At 41.0% G+C, this 23,915-nt stretch overlaps 1 protein-coding gene across 6 annotated transcripts in view; it reads right to left on the bottom strand.

The window, feature by feature from the left end:
• Nucleotides 1–323: 323 nt before the first annotated feature.
• The window catches only part of ARHGAP24 (Rho GTPase activating protein 24), a 246,748-nt gene continuing 223,156 nt past the window's right edge, over nucleotides 324–23,915 (bottom strand). For all 6 annotated transcript variants that reach the window (XM_085058128.1, XM_085058129.1, XM_085058127.1 and 3 more), the window contains 6 exons: nucleotides 18,784–18,991; nucleotides 8,254–8,386; nucleotides 7,430–7,503; nucleotides 6,902–7,023; nucleotides 3,276–4,350; nucleotides 324–1,054 (listed from right to left, as the gene is read on the bottom strand). In XM_085058128.1, coding sequence (XP_084914254.1) covers nucleotides 811–1,054; nucleotides 3,276–4,350; nucleotides 6,902–7,023; nucleotides 7,430–7,503; nucleotides 8,254–8,386; nucleotides 18,784–18,991 — 1,856 coding nt within the window. In that variant the 3' untranslated portion in view covers nucleotides 324–810. The remainder of the gene's footprint in view (nucleotides 1,055–3,275; nucleotides 4,351–6,901; nucleotides 7,024–7,429; nucleotides 7,504–8,253; nucleotides 8,387–18,783; nucleotides 18,992–23,915) is intronic.

The raw sequence follows: 23,915 nt of genomic DNA, 5'->3' as shown, positions 1-23,915 counted from the left end.
ACAGGGGTTCTTTAGGATACACCAAGAAGCTCTGGCCATGTGAATAACTTCTCCTTAAGTCCCCTTTTCCCCTCTCCCAGCTTCTTACTCAGCCACCCACGTTTGCTCCCAAACAAGCAGCTGTTTACCCCTCTGTCACTGTCCCCAGTCTAGGTTGACTTTATATCCTCACTTGTTATTTTACAATGGGGTGCCCTGGAACTTTCTCCCCTGGCCACCAATTCTGTGAAATCACTACTGCTTTATTTTGCCCATGGCATACTTCAGTTTCTCGTCCTGCTGTCTGTTTAGAAGTGACGCAAATACATTTAACCATTCACACATTTACCTTAACATATCTGTTTATCTTCACTCCCCAGCAAAACGGGTAACAAAACAAAAACAAAAAAAACATTTGATATACAAAATAAGCTGATGGTAACACAATGCCAAAAATAGCTTATTATGTTAAGTGCAAGGGAGAAAAGCCTTTATATAAAGCTTGATTGCAACAACATTTCAATTTACCAGTTTAAATACAAGACTTGCATTAAAATATTTCTTCAGATACATCTCTTGCTCTAAGGTGGTTTTTAAATTTATATACACATATCCAGTTGTAACACTTGACAGTAGTCTCATGAAGCATTCAAAGAGTATAACTTGGTAAGTACACACTGGAGATATGAGTGCTTAATGTATGTATGATTTCTTCCTTCAAGGGTTTATAACATTTTGTTGAGTACTAGCCTCAGACAGGTGACCAGCCACCTGATACAGTATAATACCCCCAAGCCCTTCCTCAAGTCCCACAGTCTATGCTTCCAAAGCTCACTGGATCCAGATGGTGTTGCCTCTTTCTGGTCTGCGAGACTCTACTGTCAATTCTCCAAAAGTAGAGAAAAACTGCTCCATTTCCTTCTGCAGCATATCGTTCCTCTTCTCTGCATCCTCCTTCGCCCGCTCTGCGTTGCGCATTTTGATTTCTACCATTGTGAACTTCTTCCGCTCTTGATCCAGCTCTTCATGCAGGGCCATCATTTCCGTCTCCAGGGTGAGATTTCTCTGCTCCAGGCTGCATAAAGGGAATAAAAGCAGACAGCTCCTGAGCACCACTCCTCAATCACTCAAGCAGAAACACACACTACCAACAAATTCATACACTTCTTTTCATTTATAAAGCTCAGACTGAATTTCTGATGAGTGTATCTGCAAAGCATGGCTTCATCAATGAACTGTTCTCACAGAGCAACCTCTTTGGTAGTTTGTTAAAAAAATACCTTTGTCTGTTTGGCAGCTCATTTAGAAAACACCTTTAAACAGCAAAAGGCACAGAAGCAAATAGCTCCACCTAATTCTCCAGGAGTAGGCTAACTATTCCTTTTACTTCCAGAAGTGTTGACATCCAGCTCCTGCTAGTTGCACTAGTGTCACCTACGAAGTCACAATAGTGCCCTGAATGCTTTTCTTTCACTGCTAATATCCCTTCTTCAGCTGATCTGTCTGCTGTATCTATTTGCCAATATGGACCTGCATATATCTGTAAATACAGGCATCATGAAGTTCAATAAAGTGAGCACAAGGTCCCACACCTGTGTCATGACAATCCCAGGCACACCTACAGGCTGGACAGAGAAGAGGTTGAGAGCAGCCTTGCTGAGCAGGACTTGGCAGTGATGGTTGATGAAAAACTCAACATGAGCTGGCAGTGTGTGCTCACAACCCAGGAAGTCAACTGTGTCCTGGGCTTCATCTGAAGCAGCATGGGCAGCAGGCTGAGGGAGGGGATTCTCCCCCTCTGCTATGCTTTAGTGAGACCCCACCTGGAATACCGTGTCCAGCTCTGGTGCTCCCAACGTGAGAAGGACATGACAATGTTGGAGCAAATCCAGAGGAGGCCACAAAGTTGATAAGGGGACTGGGACACTTCCCCTACAAAGACAGGCTGCTCAAGTTTGGGCTGTTCAGCCTGGAGAAGAGAAGGTTGTGTGGAGATCTCATTGCAGCTGTCCAGTATCTCAAAGGGGCCTACAGGGAAGCCAAAAAGGGACTCTTTGTCAGGAACTGTAGTTATAGGACAAGGGGGAATGACTTCAGACTGTAAGAGAGTAGGCTTCATCAGATGTTTTGAAGAAATTCTTTACTGTGAGGGTGGTGAGGCACTGGCACAGGTCACCCAGAGAAGCTGTGGATGCTCCATCCCTGGCAGTGTTCAAAGCCAGGCTAGATGGGGCTCTGAGCAACCTGGTCTAGTGGGAGGTGTTCCTGCCCATGGCAGGGGGTTGGAACTGGATGATCTTTAATGTCCTTTCCAACCCAAACCATTCTATGATTCTATGATCTTAGTGGCACTAAACACACAGCCATCACACATATTAAATCCTGTATGAAGTGCTCTACTACACTGCACACTGTGCTGAAAATAGTGATTGCAGGTGAAAGGTGGCAACACTCCGTGTGCTGCACTTTGCCCGGCAGCTGCTGCTGCCAGCTGCTCCCACATGTTGTGGTCTATGACTTGCACAATGCACAGAGCTGCTGTGTAACAGAGGTGAGAATGGAAAGCCCTGAACGGCTTGACTGAAGAACCTTTATTACAAAGGGAGCACATTCAGCTCTGCACTGCTGAGTGCACTAATTAATGCTAAGCCCAGACTTTGAGGTTCTTCACTGATCATTACAACTGTCCATCCCAAAAGCCTTGCTCTGTATGAGCAGAGTCTGCACTATCTGTGGACAAAGACAAATCTCTCCCTTGCCTTCCTTTTAACAGATCCAAGCTGTGAAGGAAAGACTCAGCAGCAGAGCAAAGACAGGACCATGAGCAGAGATAACACCCAGATGCTGCACTTTCTCAAGAGGAATGAGGACTAGAAAGGAGTCCAGCAGTCTCCCCAGTCCCAAAAACTACAGGTGGAGTACACCACAACATTGCTTCCACTGGAAAGTGACACTCAGGTGCCTTTTTCTGTAAAACAGGCACGAGTTAATGAAAACATTGTGAGAGTCCTCTGATTTTGTTAATCACATTTTATACAGACACTCACAAGGTTCTGGCTTTACTTTTAACATCAACAGGAGAGTATGTCACAACCATGGCAAACAATTGCTCTGAAACAAACTCCTTTGGATCACAGTATCACTGAAGCAATGTCAACACTGCAAAATGAGAAACCCACTGGGAAACACCCAGTGAGTGATACGGTAAGGACTGCAGCTAGTGCAAGTCATGAGAGGGAAAATCTGAATTTACTCTGCAAAAGGCAGTCAGACGGTAGAGACACAAACCATCTTACCTTTTTATCCTTGTCTCATATTCTAGTTTTTGCTTGGCCATCTCTTGCTTCAAGCTGGACACCAGGCTGTGCAAAGCACTGTGATTGTTGGTACTACTGTTGGGCACAAACGTTTCACTGTTATCGCTGCTGCTGGTGGCTCGGCTGCTATGGCCCCCCACACTCCTCCTGTCACTTTTGTTCTCATAGTCACCCGGGTTCGAGAGGTCTTCATGTGGTGGCCCATCCAGCACAGAGTCTTCAAAGTTACCCGCATAAAAGTCCTGCTCGGGGCAGGTGGTGGTGGATGAGCGACAGGAGTTGGAGTTCTCTGGGAGGGATATTTCACACGACGACGTTGACCAGGTGGCACTGTCCACACTCTGTTTGTCATCAGAGTTCACCATAGAGAACTGCTGGTGGACATTGTCGTAGGTGGAAAGCCTGTTGTGCTGGCCTGACTCACCCCCCGCTGGCTCCTTCTGCTTGTTGTCCCTCAGAGTGACATAGCCATTGGGCACCCAGCCCGGGCTCCGGCTGCCGAGGGTGTTGCTGTGCCCATCCGTGCTGGAAACACCCATGCGCACCCCTCCGTTCTGCACGCTGTGTGTCCCCATCTTGGTCACTGGCCCCTTCAGGGATGACGCTCTCCTGGTCTGCAGGGAGCAGTTTGGTAAGGTCTGGCTCTTCTCAGGGCCCTCCACAGAGCTGCTGAAGGACCCGTTGGTGACTATGCCGCTACCTTTATTAAAAGCAGGATTTTTTTTCACCATGAGTGGCGGGCTCCTGGTGACATCTGGTTTCTGAATGCTGTTCCTGGGGCTGTTAGTCTTGCTGCCTGGCAGAGCAGTTGGAGACTCACAGTCCATGCTTCCCCTTTGGGGAGACTCAGGCGTGTCCCAGGAGCAGCGCCTCACTGCTGTCTCCTTGGTATTGTTGTTCTCTTTGTTCTGTAGCTGCCCTGCAGTGGTTTTCTTTGGAATTTCGTTGTTGTTGTTGCACACCTCAGGTCCCATCTGAGGGTCTGCATCCTTGGGAAATAGCTCTTCATGTTTGCTAATCATCACTGACATGAGCTGCTGGACTACTACTGTACCTGAAAGGGCACATCAAGCACGTGGTTGTGAATGACCTGTTTTGTTTAAGGCATAAATATACTTTATCTACCAGATTCCACAAATACTTAGTAAACATTCTGCTTGTACAAACATTGACACAATGCATCCATCTGTGCAACACCCTGAATGTTTAACAAGGCTGAAATGTCTCTGAGCTACAGGGCCACATCAGCATCCTCTCTTTCTTCCATCACACCAAGCCAGCAAGTCCTCCCAGACCCCTAAAAACAATGTGAACATTTGCAAAGAAGCTGTTACTGTGAGAGTAACTGCATCCCATGAACACCACAAGAGGAGATAACAAGCAGCAAAGGGTATCATCATGCTACATGATGTCTTTCCACTCAATGTGACGAACATTTTAAAACCAAAGTCTCATTCCGGCACAGCACTTGTGTTTGGCAGTTAAACAGCAAATGGGCAGGCAAGGGATTTGCACTGCTGGAACAGACATTTTAGTCTTCTGAAACAAAACAGTGCAGTAATGAGACAGAATTAATTTAATGTGAATGCCTTTAACCACTCCATGGTAAGACTCCATGCAGCCAGAGAGCGACTGCACATTACAGCACACTGTGGAAGTAATGCAAGACCACAGCTTGCTGCTTCCTGTAATAGATGGCCACCTTTCCTCTTAAAGAACAGCCCCTTGGTGTGCACACCACTTGACTGCACTGTAATTTACACACTAGCATTTAGAAGTGGATTTAGCATGATAAAGATGTGCAACTCTATTTTGCTAAGCAGACCCTCATTAAGTATTATTAAGAATATTCCAGGAACAAGGTCAAGGTAGTTATAATAACCACCTCATTTTTAAACTGCTAAAAAGCTTTCAGAGGCATGCTGTGCTCTTCTAATCAATAACTTCCCACTGTGCAAAATCATTTCACATCAACTACTTTGTAATACTCTGGATTTTTATATCCCACCCTTTTAAAATACAAATACCAAGAGCCAATTCAATGTGGGTACTCTTTTTTTTTAGGTGTTCTCATTTGTTGGTTTGTTTGCTAAGGAAAAATGATACATTAGAACTAGGCAGTAGGAAAATTCACTTAGCTACTCTCATGGCACACTTAGCTGCATTCCTTCTGAGAATGTTACATGTGTGCAGAACTTTACAACAAACATTGCATTGTCCTCAGGCAACTTTTATGACTGCATTTGACAGGAAAAAAATTCCCCATGGTTGGAATTCCGAATACAATCTCTGAATCAAACAAAACCAACTCCTCATCCCCATCATAAAGATATGGCTCCTCCTAGCTGCCTGTTTGATTTTGAATGATTGTGCAAGAAAAACACTCTGTATCTTCCAAAAAGGAAACAGAAATTAAGAAGGCTGGCCATGAGCATCTATCCATGTGTGGTCTTTGCTAAAAATCCCTGCACATTTAAGCATGTGTAGCCCCAATTACAAATCAGCACTGTCTTATGTCAAAGTTATGCTTAAAAGAGGTCATAAATCTGTTTCATCAAACCCATTTCTCATTAGTTAAAGAAGTTTGTGTTTCCCTACAGAGGCTGTAGCATCCATCCTATTTCCTACAGTAGTCACCATCATTTTAATGCTAGGGCTGCTGATAAGCACGCTGGAGAGCTGCTCAGACTGCAGTCAAAGATTCCATACATGATTTAGAAATGCCTTTCTGTTCACAACACCACAGTCATTGTCGTAAGAATTAAAGAGAAGAAGGAGAAAAATTAACACTTCAGAAAAACAAGTAAATAACAAAGTGTACAGGGAATTGCTGTATCTGGGGAAGAGAAAAAGCACCATACTAATAGGAAAGAAAATAACAATTCCATGCAGTCTCAAATAAACTACAAGAACTGCATTTTTTTTTCTAGTTTTGGTAACATTTTCAGGGCACAGTCTGTGTACAGCCCTACTTTGAGAAAGTTGAATAAATCCTACACATAAAACATGTTTGATAGCTGAAAAGGCATCGTGTACTTCAAGGAGAGTTAAAAGCACAAAGACTAAGTCTAGAAGGAAGTTAGAGGAGGACATTGTCACATCCATATTTCTATCTTAATCAAAGCAAAATGCTACAGCTGAAGATGGCTGTAGGTAAGAGCATGCAGCTGGTAAACTAATTCCTGTTGTTCAAGAAGGCATGTAATATCCAGCTGCCTCGTGGGGGTTCTACATGGGTCACTGCAGTGTGAACCTGTACTTTTCCTCATCCTCAAGAACCACAGGTGAAATATTAACTCCACTCCAACTGCACGTGCTGAGTAGAAACATGCCATGTTTGCAGGGAGTGTTGAGAGAGTAGGTCCATGTTTAGTGAAGTTGCCAGGGCAGAACAATCTCATGCAAAGTCTGTTTGCAATGCTGCACATTTCAGTACCTTTCACAGTAACCTGTAAGATTTAACCCAAAATCTCATTCAGGTCGAAAATTTTCGTGTCTGTATAACAGATATATGGAACTTACTGCACATACTATACGGACTGGTATGTGCTGTTAATCAACCTAAAGACATTTCTTCTTTTCTCTCACAAGTTATGTGAACTCACCCTCCATGATAGTGAGAGGATCTTCCACTTTGGGGCGCAGGATGTTGGGGCCAAACACCGTAGCCAGGTTTTGCACACTCATTTTGTTTACTCCTGAATATGACTGGACTTCATCAAGGAATCTGTGGGGAAGAAAGAGGTCCTTAAGGAACACGTAAAGTGGAAATTTATTTTAAAAAAAAGTCAAAGCACGTGATTTTTTCTTAACAATAGTTTAAGTATTACATTCCAAATGCAAACAAAACCAATAACTGCAGTTAAAAATGGGGAAAAGAGAGTCCTATCAAGAGGACAGAATATATTCCCGTCTACTTTCTTGCATTCCTTGTGTGCTTATGAAAGAAAAGTCACAATCTTGAGAGATCAAATTACAAATTAGTCATGCAGTACACCTATAGTTTAGTACCTTGAGCTCACCACTCCTCCAACTGTGAGTAAAGTCTTTCCTTCAGGGCACATCCACAGACAGGTTTGTCTGTCAGCTCACACTTAAAAATACCATTGTGACATTCTTGCAAGAGCACTTACCTACAGATGTATTTCAGCAGATTGTAATTGACAGCTGGCAGGCTCTTCACTTGCTTCACCAGTTCCTTCAGGCCCTTTAAGTGGTTTAAGGGGAAAGAAAGAGTGATTAGAGTTTTTTAATATTTCACCAGAGATTAAAAAAAAAAAAAAAAAGTCAGCAATTCCAATTACAGGACAACAAACACACCACTGCAGCTGCAATTTGAAATACAGGTTATTATCAGGAACAGCTTGTAGAGGGCATTTTGGATTTAGTTAACAAGGATTAGCTCTGGAAAAAAAATAAACAAGAAAATAAGTATCTTGGTTTCATCATGTCTTTATCTTTCACACTTTTTTTGACCAGCAGCTCCATTACTCCCACTGGTAACAAGGTTAAGGCTTCCAGGAACAGTTCTGGTTTAAACTAGCTGGCATTTCCTATGAGGAACTACTTGGTTATTTTACTCAGTTCTGGTCCATACTAGATTCTGATTAATAAATGACTCCTGATTCAACAGAAAGGGTTGAACAGCAACCATCAAGACCCTTCTTTTTATAGCTCAGAATCTACCCCACAAAAATACAAGTCTCTTCCATGCAAAATGGAAGCTATTCACTACAGTGATGTTTACTTGAACTGGATTCAGTGACATGCAATAAACACAGTTAAGGTTATGCTACACACCTTTATTTAGGCTTCCAAAGGACCCAGATGGCAACAATTTTCATACAAAAACTGCTTCAGTTATAGCCGCACATTTAAATTAGGACAATCACCAGCTTCTCTCGTCCTTAAAATTGGAACAGCCTTTTATTTCATCTTACTCAAGCTACCAACTCACCGTTTCTTCCTCCTTGCTGAGCATTTTGGCACAGGCAAGAAAATCTTCGTATTTTGCGTATGGTACGACTGGTTCTGGGAGTTCCCTCAGGTACAGCTTAAGCAGTGAAGCCACCGTGTGCACATCTGTATTGCTGTTGGGGTGGGAGACAAGAAGTCATTAATGTGAATCAGGATGATATTCTGAGACTGACAGGCTGAAACCTGCCACTTTTTCATTGTCACCCTATATTTTACTCATCAGCAGTATATTTTACAGATCCCATCTGTAATCTGGTTTTTGATGGGATTTTTTTTCTCCTATGAAGAACTTAGGATATCCACAGGCAAATGCCTGTCAACTCTGGTGATTTATTACCATAAATAATTACACAGAAGGCCTTATTTACAGACACAGGTATTGAGGAGATAGATCCTGGCTCTTGCTGACAAGCATCTCCCTTCAGACATTCAAAATTCATCTTAAATGACAGTTTTGGTTTTCACCTGAGCCAGAAACCAGGCATTACATTCACAGAGTGGGCATTAGTCTCCTACTCGTGATGGCCTCAGCTCCCAAAACATGCCCAGCATGTCTCAATTCCATTGTATCACCACCCCCTCTGTTATCAGTACTCAGGAAGCAGGTTTTAAAGGAAACCATTTATACCACAGGTGTTTAGTTGACACCTACTATTGCAATTACAGCTCTTTCCCTGACATGCGTATTTTTCCTGTGGGCTCCCACAAAATGACTACTGTGCCTTTCAGCTGCACTCTTACATTGAAAACCTGGATATACAAATCCCTGGGAAATGAGTTTTAGCTCTATCCTGTACTGAACACGCTGAGGCAACAAACACAAAATGTTTGATTGCTTAGACAACAGGTAACATCGCAGGTCCATCAGTGAAAGATCTGATATGGCAAGCGCTTTCCCATCACTGCAGTTGCAGAAATTGAGTTGTTTTGGACATAGCCAATAGGAACCTCAGCTGTTTATCAGGCACACTAGAAGTACAAATGTGGGCAAAGAATCAAAACTGCAAGTTCAGAGTATGCAATCACACTTGCTTAAATGTTTCTGTGGTTTGTAAAATTACACTCTGCTAACTTAGGAGCACTTATCTGAAAATAAGTAAGTAGAAATTAGATATAAGGTACAAGTTAGCATGAAGAAATCTCTCTTGCGTTATGTCTGACTCCATCTCTGGGTTTAGCTACTCAGGTATTTATTCAAATCCTTGCTGGAATGTTCTACATGTTTTCCCTGGTTCAGATAAAGAGTTCTACTGCAAGCTGCTACCTTTCACTCTGATTTCTGAAAAATCAAAAAGGCAGACACTAAATTTTGCTCATTTCATTAATAAGAAACAGAAAATGCACACAACATGCCTACAGTGTGCATTATTATGTATTTTCTTTTTCTTTTTTGAAGAGTTTACACATAGAGTATTTTTTTTTTACTCACAGTGTCTCAAAGGGTACCAATGGTATTTGATGCACTTAAGCTTTGCTAGAGGTATGTTAATCATTATTTTGAAATAATCTGTTAAAACAGTAATGGCTTTTACTAAGTTAAATCTTAACAAGAATGGTGGGAACAACCTTAGAGTAATGTGGTATGGTATGCCAAAACAAAAGAAGAGAGATGATAAAGAACTGTATATATTTAAATATTCACCACCATCCAACTCCTCAAAATGAATTTGCAGAAAACATTTCTAATTCAATCATGAATGATTCCCAGCCCAAATTCCAAAAAGCGTTTTCTGGAGAAACTATAAAGCACTAATGCACACCCACATTTTTAAAGAAAGTTTAAATTCTAATCTCTTGATTGCAACTCTCTGCTGTAGAATGGCTTGAATTCAAAACAGTGTTTACCCCACCACACTTTCTGGATGCATATATAACAAATGTGGGGAACTACCAGCACAACACTAGGTATGATGATTGTGCTGTTTTATGAGATATCAAATGTAAGCTCAGATTTGGCCTCTAACCTTTCTGTTACACCTATTCCCAATTCAGCATTGATCATCTTTCTGAAGATTACTGTTTATGTTATTTAAACAAGGAAAACTCCTCACACCTTGCTGAAGAACTGAAACACATCTTTCCAGAGTCTATTTCCATACAACTGGAGAGGTCTTTCCAAACCACAAGAATCAAACAGGTTAAGTGAGAGAAATGACTGAAGAACAATTAGAAGTTGGCACACAGGCCTCTCAGCAAGGGGATTACGCAGTTAACACCTTTCCTTCTTTGTACTGCCAGGATCATGCTTCATGTAGTATGTACAAATAATTTGACACCAATCCTTGGTGTGGAATACTTGCTCCTAGAAGGCACAACAGCTAGAGGATAAAAAGGCTGAGGAAGGGGACAGAAGCCCTGAAAAGGAATGCAATTTATACATTTTCTTTTTTCAGCGTGAAGAAATGACAGATTATTGCTATAAGAGGTTAGCTGAGTGCCAAAAATTGTGCATCTACCACGGAAGAACTGAGAGAAATGGGGAGGGCAGGATGCTGAGGAGGAAGGAAACAGTAGGAAGTGCTGCTCTCAAACTAACCTCCTCAAGCACATGCTATATTTACAAATATACAGAAAGGTGTTTTATAAACTGGGATTAGAAACCCAGGTCGTAATTAGCACCCAGAGACACATATGCAGTATTTTAAACTGTTTTTTTATTATTACTATTATTTTCTGAGGCAATACCACAGACTGCCACGAGATGGTGGGGTCGCAAAGTAAGATTTTGGAACATTTGTCATTTTTTCCCTTTATTGTACTGGACCACTTCGTAGAACTTAATCTGTACAGAAATTACCACACAGATTTTGCCAGCCCAAACAGAACATATACAGTCTGTATACACAGATATACTGCTTGCCAAGCTCTTTAAGAATTGGATTTTTAAATTCTGCTTATCAACATTTAGACAAAAGCAAGTAACTTTCCTCTTTGAGTGCAACTGTGGGTATAAAAATGTCAGTATTCTTATAAATAATGTAACTAAAGATTGTCTCACAGAATCTGAAACCTGTTTAGACCTTGTGATGTAGTGTTATTTTTTTCACCTTTTGCTTTAAATTACAGAGGAAAATTCTAAAATGGCAGACTCCAGTCCTAATCCATCTGTATTTTGAGTGTTTCGGTCCACAAATACCACTAAGAACTTCTCAGCCACAGAGGACAGCTGTGGGTTTCAAAGAAGTGCTGAACTGCAAGCTCTTTGGAAGGCTGGGAGCATTTATTTCCCTTTTCAGTCTGCAGTGTTCCATCCACAGTCTAAGTCAAACAACACCATTTATATATCTGCCTTGAGGACAATTTGTGTATTTTTTAAGACATGGATCTTTGCAGGCCTGTGAAGGACCTTTTCCTCACAGACTTTTTCTAGTTACAACTGATCAATTTAAGACAAGGCAGAATTTCCCCACTTGGCGCTGTCTTTGCTTACATTCCAGAATCATTACAGCTACAGAAATTTAATGATTATACCTATCTTCATATTTCTTTTGCTATCTGACTGTGTCATATCAAAGTGTTTCATGATTACCCGTTCATAATTAACATGATTAGCAGTATTCATTAATTTTTATTATAATACAGTATGTCAATTCTGGCAGGAAATCCTCTGTTATCTAAATTGGAACAACTCTCATTAACCAGGGCAGACTTTCTCCAAGTGCACAATTACGAGCTTGAAATGGGAATGACAAAGCACAAAGTGGGAAACTGAATTAACATAAAAAGCACCAGCAAGCTGAGAAACAGCTATTTCGGCATGTTGTGCTGGGAGGTCTGAGTAAGATCACTTATCACACCGAAATATTAATACTGTATTCATGTTGGCATTTCCAAAGGAGCATCCCCCCACTCCACACTGTTCATGCACAGGCATGACAAATGCAAATGTGTCCCAGCCTCTCCTTAGTCATCAGACTGCCCATATTCAAAGCCCCATTCATCTGAACTTTGTCATTAATATCTCTCATGGCGTTGCTGTTTTGACAGCACTTTCCTTTGTGATACCACAGACACCGTGGAAGTGGCTGTCAGACCGATTACACTGCCTGGAGTTTTTCACTCTCTCTACCATAAACAATATCCCTGAAGCCCAGCAGGTCACCAGAAATCCAGGCACAACCCTCACACTCAGACAAGCAGACAGTGTGTGTTCAGAGAGCTGGAGTCAGCGCTTCAGAGCACAAAGCCAACAAGCCCCTCATAAACTCTCTGAGAGGAAGTATTAACAAGGCAAGGTCACATTACAAAAAGATTAATGCTGTGCCAAAAATAGCTCTAGATCATGATGGCACATAAACAGTTTGCATGAAGAACAAACAGTAGGGAACAACAAGCTGTGAGGCTGTAATTTAATTTAGGAGGCCTGGTAATAAAACAAAGGAGAACACTGCAGTTTGCGTACCAGTTTGACTGATTTGGGGAGCCAGGCTTTGGTCCAGAAATTCAAAGGTCAGGTTAACTTAATGCCCTATGTGATTTTTCTTCCCCTATGTGGCTATCTTCAAAGCATTACTCTATATGATTTTCCTACGTAATGTAGATTTAGTACAAGCAGTACTGTGCTTTATCTGAGTACCAGATTAAATTTTGCCTACAACTTGTGAAACGTATATGAAAGTATTTACCATTTTAAGCCCTGAGCTGTCTCCTCCTCTCCTTGCTGCTGCAAAGTCTGGCTCTAATTTAAGTTAAAAATTGATCTCAATTCTTATTTTTCGGTTTAGACAGAGAAATAAACCAAACCTATTCTGCTCCTTTGTTCTTGTCCTCACAATTTTTAGAATGCATGTTACCTTCCACAGTCCACAATGAATACTGAAAATTGGTAGACTCTGCTTCCAAGTTAGAAGTCCACCACAGTAATTTTAGCAGCAGCCAATTTATCCAGACTTTGAAAACAGCAACAAAGACAGCAATTTAGGATGAAGAAAAATATAAGCTCCATGGAGAAGGATATTTAGAAATAGAAAAATACAGATCCTTAAAGAGAAACACAAGTGCTTTCAGGTAAAGTGGGCAAAGGTCTAAGGAACAGATGGGTTCCCTCTAGGAAAAAGATCTACCAGCTCTACTGAATCTGCAGGTAATTACTTTATTTCTTGACAGATTGTTCAGAAAAACGATTAAGTTACTCCAAGACTTTTCAGGGATCACAAGCATAGGTAAAAACATGGAAACCCACAACAGAGAAACTACCTGTTCTTGTTTACTGGAAGAGAAAGCCACAGATTTTGCAATGCAGGTATGAATGCTTGGAAAAAAACCACTCTCTCAGACCTTGCACATAGTAACAAAATGTCATCCTTTCTTAAAGGCAACCATGGCTGTCTAAGAAATCATTTGTCATTGGCAAATGAAATATGTAGCTACCTTTTTTTTGTCCTTTTAAAGCAGGGCTGACAAAACAACCATTTCTGAAGCTGAAACCCATGCAAAGTAACTACAAATGTTCACTCACTGCCAATAACTAAGAACACTCTGAGGACACCAAATCCAACTAAGAACACAACAGGACACCAATTAAACTGATTTAATGACCCTTGCATCACACTAGATATGTCTCCTAATGTGTATTTAATTGCCAGACTAGGTCTTTAAGTTGTGCCATATGCAGAGGTTATTTCTGTTAACTGGATAGAAAAAGAGCTGGAACTGAAAAGGACATGGAAGTGGGTCCAGAGGCATAGCTGATGAGCAGACCGAGAGAATCAGGGAAGAAAGTCTGCAACAGGCAGAAACAAACGGGAATTTTCACAGGCCTAAGGCCATTTGTGTTTGGCAGGAACCAGCTTTCTAGTAAAGACTTCCTTTCACATAAAAATGTGGAGTTTTAGGGATTACTGAACTTTGCCAGTAGGAAGGCATATAAAGCCCCTTCTTTGTGGGAAACTATCTGTTTCTAAACAAATTCTTATGTACAGTCTTGGATCTGGAAAACAAAGAACAATTTTTACAAGCAGTGTTTTCTACTTGCTGTCTACACAGTGCCAAGGCAGACTGCAGCCCCACTGAGACTCAACCCATTTCCTGCATTCACCAAAATTATAAAGCATTCTTTGCCTCTGGAGGAGAATAAGAACTGTGCATGTACTCCTTCTCACCTTGAGGATATTACATTATTACCAACCTCATCATTGTCTTATTTTGCTTCAACAATCCCAGTGATTAAATGCACAGGAACATACCAGTCCTACATTCTGGATTATTTGGCTCCAGTGAATAACAGTTATCATTTGCCAGCAATCAGATACTGCCACTTAGGTATCTTTTTGTAAGCTGACTGCAGTGGTGACTAGAGCAGTAAGTAACATTTTGTCCTACAATACACTGTATTCTTCCTTAGAGGAATTCATACTCATCAGAAAATGTTTTGTTAAATGTTCATTTAAGTGCTTTCCTTCTCTCTTGTGTATGCACACAAACACTGGTGGGTGAGCTATGTAAGTTTTAAACTCTTCTGAACTACTGAACTATATACATCACTAGTAGTTATGAAAATCGAAGCCACATACATCAATCACTAATTTTTTTATTAATATTTGTTTCAGTGACATTTCAAATATTTTTTCTCTCGAAGCAATCTTATCTCACATGTCATCTGGTAGTAATTGTGATGAACACCAGATGGAAAGAGGCAATATAAAAAGAGAAATCCAATTTTGTACCCCTCCTAGGTAAAAATTGGAAAACAAATCCTTATACTATTTTCCTTATGCAACACCATATTCTCTGTGCTAATTTTACAGAACAAACGATCATAATTCACTTTGTGTCATTACAAATGTATGATTTGTAAAGGAGATGAGGAACTTTATAAGTAAAATGTAAGCCACACAAGAAGAGAGAAGCAAACACCCCAAAGGCAAGGAGAATGGATTCCCTGACAGGGGCAATTTTACACAGAGGTGGAGCTGTACTGGAAATACCAAGGATATTTCAAATAGTAGCAAGCATGAGTGATTGCCTAATTGCACTGCTAGTTCCTTAAAGCAAATTTCACAACACGTGCAGATACATTCAGAGGGAGGGAGGTATTTATTGATTTTTGTTTCTAAACTGATACACAATTTTGAGGTGTTGTGTTTTTCTTCACACAAAAGGCCTCAGCAGTTTTCAGTTTTAGCAGCTGACCTCACCTTTCCAATATTGTGAGAAACGATGATGTTCCACTTTTCATAGGAGGGGGCCTGGGGCGTTGGATGTTTCAGATCAGACTGTGAGTTTTCTCTGTCTGTGAGTTTAAAAAATTTTAAACACTGGTTCCATTCTCACAGACATCTTCAGCAACATCTTATTCCAGCCATAAGTTCAAAATGAGTATGTGAAGGTTTTTGCTACTGCGTTTTTATGACTGACTTCTGTATTGGAATATCCAGCTGCTAACTCACATTAGAGCAACCATTTCTCAGATATGTTTTATATTTCAAAACATGGCTGCATTTTCTTTTGAGCCAAGCTGCTCCACTTCTTGTTTCAAATCTGCTGTATTTGCGTTTCCTCTGCCAACGGGGTGCAGACAGGAAGGCAAGAGGGGAGAAAGAAGGGCAGGGTCTCCAGAGAGCTGCGGACAGCAGCTGAACTGTGGGCCAAAGGGCAGATCTGTGCCTCTGAACTCCATCTCATCTGTAAGGTGATTTAAGGCATGCAGCCATCTTAAAACAGAGATGACATTTTAAAGGGGTACTAACCATGGGTCTATGATCTCACCTTTGGTTTGGCTTTTAATGCTCTTTTACATATTTTACTGAATTGGCTGTGAAGGCATACAGAGAAGGATTATTTAATATAAATTTATCCCACAAAAATAAACACAAGCCTACACATACTTCTAAGCATCTTCACTTGTTCTAAAATCTTTGCTTGACTTATGTGCACTTACACATGGGAAAAACGTGAGCATGAAAAATAGCAAACTCCTCAAACATCAGTTCTTTGTGTTAGTTCCAACACTGGTGACAGCAGCCAGTCTTTCTCCCAGTCAGAGCCAGTGACCCTGCACTGCTACGGAAGTGTGACCTGTATTCCATTGTCTTCCGTGCCCCAGGAACAAAAATGTCAGCTCTGCCCTAACTGCACAAATCTCTATTGCTATTGATGTATGAGAACCAGCAAAATATAAATTAATAGAGGGAACCTGGGTAGATTTTGCACTATAGGACTTTTGGCCAGTAGCACCATATAATTACAGATTAAGCACATTGGATCTGGATGGAGGTTCACCAGAGAAACTAAGCATGGATGCCTAGTGCACATATATTTTTTTCTCTACAGACTTTTCATATTGTGGCCATTTTCCAAGACCTCAACTTGCCCAACAGATTGCATCAAACCTGCAGACCATGCTGCTGTACAGCACAATGAAAAGTTCCCCCAAACCAAGGTCATCGCACAGGTACTCTATAAACACTGTGAAATGAACTTGACCTCAAAAGTTTACAAATGGAATGAAAGGGCTGAAGGAAAAAAGCAGATGCACAGTGGAATTAATGCAGAGCTCAGAGCACAGTTTATATCTACTTGATTTCTGGACCACTGCTACACCTAAATCACACCTCTCCAAACTCAAATGTGAAAAGTAAACAGGAGAAGTACCCTGTGCAAGACATGGGGACGTACAAGGTCAGCATTCTATAAATTCTCAGCCTCAGAAGCAGAACTGCAGGACCAGCGATTTATAGGCAGCTCCTGCTGATGTTTCTAATTGCTAGAGTAGAAATTACGTGCATTCTTCACAGCAGTAGCATGTAAAATCTCTTCTCCTTTTCATCTGCTAAAGCTCAGCCAGCATACCTGTTCATGGGGCTCATTAGTCTGTGCTACAGATGTTGCTAGATAACCTTGAAAAAAAGAATTAGCGTGGCTGAGCCCTGGTCTCACTGGTTGGGAATAGTCAGAACTTGTACACTTCCTTCAAGCTGTACCTCTCAGTGGGGTGTTCAGTACATCATCTTCCTACAGTTTGGGGGTGGCTTGTTTCCTTAAGCCTTTCCTCCACAATTATTTGGCTTACAGGCACAGAAAAACATAACCTTTTGTTTCTGCCATTTGCCTACTCTTTGGTAGAGACAGACATGATCAGTAATATTTATCATGATGTCCAAATAAGAAAAATGTACCCAACAGATACTTCTTCACCATTTTTAAATAAGCAACATGATATTTGAGCAGTAAGTGAGCATGCCATGAACATTTATCAGCTAACACTGTGACTTCCCATAGTCCTCTGACTCCATAAAGCTATATACTCATCAATTATCCTAACTCCCCTTCAAATGAGAAACTCATAAACCTCATAGGAAGACAAGTCACTTTTCCAAAGCATTATAAATTCATGACTTTTCTTTTAAAGTGAGGGTCAGGACTGAGGAAACAGTTGGAGATGAAAGAGCATTACAGGTGTCTGCCTTCTGTGCATCTGATACACAAACCTTCACGCTTAATGAATTTGCTCACTTCACGGGAACAGGGAATGGAGGGACCTAAATGATTTCCAGCAATCAGGTTTGAATTATGGCATGTTTTTGCACTAAAAGATCAAGCTATGCTTTCCTTCCTGTTACTTGGATTGCTATCAGACAAAGGTTTCACATAATAAATGCAATCTGCCTCTTCCTTCAAACTCGCATTGGCCCACAATTGCAGTGAAGCATCCCCACGCCACTGTGGGGGTGTGTTATGGGTGTCACTTTGTTATGGGTGTCACTTAGGGCACATGTTGAGGACAACCACTGCCTAACAGTCTCTTGAATTGGAATTTTGTTATTATCCTACTAACTCTGATCAGAGTCAAAAAGTCTACGTGCCATTTATAATCCAGTGGTTCTGCTTCTCCGATTGCACACTCTGAATATGTGAACAACTGCTGTCAATGCTTACAGGAAGAGAGAACAAAAATTAGTCTTACAGACAAAGGAGACTTCTGTGTGAATGGGACCAGGTTTTCCTTGGCCCAGAAACTTTCATTAGCTTTGTAAAACTGCATAAATAATGGAATACAAATCAAACCTGGACCCTCAAGACCACATAGGTTTGTTTTATGGTCAGAGTGAGTATTATTTTAAGACCAAAGGCCCAAAATTAGAAAGGAATACATGAATGTATACTTCACTTCCAGTCAGTTTTATAGATAATGGAACACACTGAGATTGGTGATAATAGAAATTCTTCCTTTGTGGAACTGACTAAATGCCAGCATCACCGCTACATTTCAAATGATCTTAAGATCAAGGCAATCCAGATATTTTTGATTAAGCCAAAACATCAGCAATACTTCTCCTACCCAGCTTTTCACAAAAGGAAATTCTCCAGAAACATTTTGTAATCAGACATCAAAGTCAGAACAAAAAAGACGACCTTTAAGAGCAGTAATAGGAAACACACAGAGAAACCTACAAAAACATGTCGTTCTATCTGCTGCTGCCATGTGTTTTACAGCACCGCGGGTCAGCCAGCCCCGCACATCGTGTCCTGCCTAGGCTCTCAGGAGTGGGGAACAGCTGGAGGGTTTTACCTGTCAAAAGAAGGCTTCTCTCCACAGTCAAATGCATCCTGCAGCTCCTTGACGAGATTAGCCTGCCCAGGCAGTCGGAAAAGGCCTTCCTCCTTCAGCCCCCGCTGTCGGATAAAATCCACGCACTGCTCCACCAGCATGGGAGCCAGGCGGTTCCCATAGCGCTTCTCGTACCGGACAGTGTCTTCCAGCTTCTGCCCAAAAATACCTGCACCAAAAAGAGAGGTCTGACTCAGCTGAGCCCCATCAACACATCTGAGGAGCCCACGCCTTCTATTACAACCCACGCATTTTGCAGGTCATTTAAATACCTGGAAAATTAACTTACTCTTAAGAATAAAATGCTCAATTTCACCTTTGACACTCTTATGGAAATACAGTGCTGACATATTTTACAACAATGCTTAAAAACATTATTTAAAATAAAACACTGTAAATTACTTGTGAGACCATAGGCACAGAAAACACAGAAATAACACAAGTAGGATTTTCTGTCACAAAACTTCTGGTTCAAAAGTAATGTATACCTCCATCTTTTTTGGTTAATGCCAAATTATTAAGTACTTCCTGTATTAGTTCCAAAAACTGATAAACATTATCTGTACACACGGGGGAAAAAATATTTATAAATGTAATTCAGCATTTTGTCCATACTAAATTTTTTTTTTCTCCAAATAGACAATGATAAATCCATAATATAGTACCAATTGCAGTATCACCCACCATCTGCTTTAGCAGTAACAAATTTTGTGTACAAAAAGAAGTTCCTGACATGAAAGGTGAAATATGTCAGATGAGCTGCAGAAAAGCTGCATTTGTCCTTAAGCCTAGAAAAACATGGAGGTTTTTTGACAGAATTAATTTCAACCCTGATCTGAGGGTATCATTGCCACCACTGGAACGACAGCTACTCTTTGTAGCTTATTTTCCCTCTCCTTTCAAAGTGCAGAGCAGCACAATAATGTTCAAGGCATGTCATCTGTGCTGGAAGCTCTCTCTTGAGACCACCACTTGCTGAACAGTACTGGGGCTGAAGCAAGGCAATTCAACTTCTATATATAGCAAGACAATGAATAGTTCTAAGGCAGTCACGATCAGAAATTAAAGACCAAATGACTACTTCACTTTTGCAATGACGTACAATATAAAGTAAAAAAAAAAAAAAGGCAGTAAATTGTGCCCTTCAGGAGCACACAGTTCCTGCTCGTTTGAAAATATACACCAAGAAAAACAGAGCTGTTTTGGCTTACTTTAAAAAAAAAACAAAACAAACCAAAATTGAACTAGACAGCTTTTGATTTTGACCTAAAAACTTAATTCACCCATAGATTACAATGCAGATCAAAGCATCCATCCAGGAAACATTAAATGTGTACATTTTTCCTTGAACAGAAACCTTAGTTGTAGGTGGGACAGTTGCCTTGCAAATACTCACTGACGCAGGGCAAGTCTTAAGTTAACCATACTGAAGGTCTGGGGTTTGTACTTAAAAGCAATTTTTTTTTTCTGTAGCAGAGGAAATAACTGGAGAGAGTAACTGATGTCCTGCTAAGACATCCAGAGAATCTCCGAGATGCAGAGCAGCGTATTTTGTGATTTCCATGGTACCCACACTCAGGGATGCCAAAACCAGCAGTAGGTAAAGGGAAGGAACATCACATAGTCACTCTTTATTAGCTCTCTTTTTTTCATGTTTCACAAAACCCAAAGGCCAACAAGAAGCAGTTAAAGGAGGAATTTTTGAAATTTCAGAGTGAGTCAAGCTTAGAAGAATACTGACTGATGTAGTATCCACCAAGTTCAGGTCCTTCAGGCTGGCAGAGGAGTTAAGAACGCTAACTATGTTTTCTTAAATCTTGCCTATGTTCCTAACCTCCTACAATCTGACTATGGGGACAGAAGGAGTATTAATTCAATTTGGGTTTCCTGTATTGGTCCAAGTTAAGGGTTGCAGCTGGTCAATACAAAAAAAAAAAAAACCCCAAGTCCTTCCATTTGCTACACCTTCCTTCTCAAGGTAGTGGAATTAAGGAGGAAGGTCCACCGAAAGTCAGTTAAGGAATCTGTGTGATTATGGGAGTCTGGGGATTTCAAAGTCATTCTTAATATACGAAAAGGCTGCTGTTCAGTGCCCCCCAGTTTGTCCCTTTTTCTGGCTGAACAAGCCCGACTTTCTCTGCCTCTCCTCAAAGGGCATGTGTTCTAGCTCCTCAACACCTTAGTGGTCCTTCGCTCAACTCCCTTTAATATTATCTCCACCTCCTGTTTTCGGTAGTTTTTTGTTTGGTTTGTTAAAGGATGCAATATTTGGAATACGGCCTAAAAAATGTCAAGCAGAGGAGGTTAATCACTTTCCTCCTTCTGCTGATCCTGCCCAGACTGCTGTCAAACCTTCCTTGCTGCCAGGTCCACTGCTGGCTCATGTCCAGCTTATTGTCACCCAGGGCATCCTGGTCATTTCCCCAGAGCTGTCCCCCTGGGGTTATTCCTTCATGGGTACAGGACTTGGCCATCATATTCCAGTTTGCCTTATGAACATACACCCTGAGCTTCCGTGCAGGAGCCCATGAGATCTGGTTTCAAACACAAGACTTTTTACCGCTTTTCAAACAATATTTGATAGGATGTTCCAATTATACAATTACAATGTATTGGAATATATTATAATTACAACTCATGCCCACTGATGGTACAATTAGGATGAGTAAGTTTTGTCCTGCTGGCTATACCTTCTTCTCATCATGCTAACTTTCTTTAATCAGTAATGTGCATATTGCAGCAGGAGAGAGTGAGTTCTTAGACCTACCAGAGTGCTTTGAAACCCCTATTAGTAATGACACTGCAGTCAAAATACATCACTTTCTATTAATACATTTTTTGGATGCTGCCTTTTTTTTTTAGTTCATTTTAAAATTGGTTTTCAAAGCATATCTAATAGATAATGAATAAAACCAGAATAAGGGCATTTTGTGCAGTGGGAGCAAAAAACCTTCCCATATTATTATAAATTGCTGATGCATCACAGCACAAAATGTACTGAAAACAGGAAAGAACCATAAAGCACTAAGATATCTGTAACTAGAATTAAACACTATTTTCAATTTGTATGGCATTGGAATTAATCTCAGGCAGGCTTGGGTTGGCACCAAGATGTACACTGAACTTCTCCAAAGCAAGCATTTCTGCCACACAACAAATGTAGAACAGAGGCAGCACTTAGCCATGAAAGAAATCAGTCATGATAAGCCTGCACAAATATTGACTTGAAATTACAGACTTGCTGATGCCTCATGGCAAAGGTACTCTGTTGCCAGGGGCAGAAGTGGCAGAAATGTGACAACTCTGCTTCCACATCATGTTGCCGTAGCTTTTACCTGGCTCATCATCCTTCTGGCGTCTGCTGGGTAAGGTGCACCTTCTTCCACAGCCCCTTTCTAATACTTTTATCCCCTCTTTATGCCACAGCAAACCACTCTGCAGATATTGCAGACAAACAGTCTACAAACATTAAGGGGTTGACTATTAGGAAGTAAAGGCAATGCTGTGAAGAACTGCAGTGGCAAACATATAATTACCTTCATCTTTGGCAGAGACAACAGTGAGCACTATCAGCTACAACTGGTAACTACTTGCACCTCCCTTTACAAAGAAGAAAGGAAAAGACAGTCCAGGTTATAGACACTAGAATATAACCAAAACCACAGAGATAATATCAAATGCTGTTTCTTAAATTTTCACTTCAGTAACTAAACAAGAACATCTCTGTTGGAGACAGAAATAAAAGAGAGCCCTCATAACTCATGTTGTAATCCAAAATCAAGTGGCTCCTCCTAAATCTCAATGTCTCCAAAATCCAGAAATGCACAGATGCACAAGAGCTGACCTGTGGTTTGGTTTATCCTTGGGATAGGGTGCCAGAGGAGAAACAAATATATCAACAAGAAACCGTAAGATTCAGAATAGCATTGGCTTGGCTTCCCCACAGCTGGTGGAAGGCAGGGAAATGTACAGGATCCAGTTCTGACCAGTCATTAGATTTAATCAGTAGAACTGCTTTTTCAGAGAGCCCTTGCAGGTCTGTAAAGCTATATCCAATTAAGCCAAGATCACGCATAACATCAAAGAGGAAAATCACATGCTAGTAAAGGGCATGCTGAGCAGTTATTCATTAACTAGAACATTCCCGTGGCAGAAGTTTTGTAAACACTTTGAGAAACTACATTTCCATGCTGAACAGATACTCAGAAACCTTATGGAAAACACTACAGTGCTATATGCAAATTCTGCCTGTGTCTTCTCAAGAGTTGTGGAAGCAGTGTGGTTATTTTTCATGGTACATATTCACAGAGAATGGCTTTAAAATTTAAGAATGCTATTAGTCAATGATTTCCTCAGCTAACTGAACACAGGTAGAGGTCACATCTAAAGTCTACTGACTCCTGATTCAGGAGATAAAAAGTAGAAAAATGTAGGTGGTCCTTCTTCCACCATGGTGCTCTGTAAGGAATGACTTGAGATGAGGAGTTACTCAGAAAAGCACCTCACCTGGTGCTCAGTGAGCCAGAAGGTTTCAGACAGCAAAAAGCACTGAGGGCTGATGATTTCATAGATGGCCCATGTCTGTACACGTGTTTTGCCAATGTGCAGCAAAGGATCCCGGTGCTTCCAACACAAATTCTGGTTTCATGGACTGTCCTGATCAGAAAGGGTCAGTTAAGGTCAAAGGAACTGATCTCAGCTCAGAACCGGGACGTGAATTTTAAACAGCTCTCAATTCTTCATCAGTAATACACTGACAGAAAATAACAGATCAGATGAATGGCTATCAACACCAGGGCTGGGAACAAAGGTCCTGGAATAACACAAAGAAGTGGCTGTCATGGCCACATAACACCCAATATGCGGGTTTTAATTATTATTTCCCATCAGCCTTCTGCTCAGATGTTCCCCCGCAGTAAGTGCTGTTTTGAGTGGATCAAAGACAAAGAATATTTATTTCTTCTCCACAGAATTTTATAATGTACAGGTGAGGAAAAATCCCACCAAAACCAGTGGTAGCAGAATTTTGTTCCAGCCAAAATAATTTTCTTCTCTTCAAGCCTTCTCCTAGCCTCACAGTCAGTGTGATGCTG

Source organism: Lichenostomus cassidix, chromosome 4, assembly GCF_008360975.1.
Source record: "Lichenostomus cassidix isolate B80296 chromosome 4, HeHo_3.0, whole genome shotgun sequence".
Taxonomy (NCBI): Eukaryota; Metazoa; Chordata; class Aves; order Passeriformes; family Meliphagidae; genus Lichenostomus; species Lichenostomus cassidix.
Note: the sequence above shows the minus strand (reverse complement) of the source record. Positions and strands in the feature narration are given on the sequence as shown.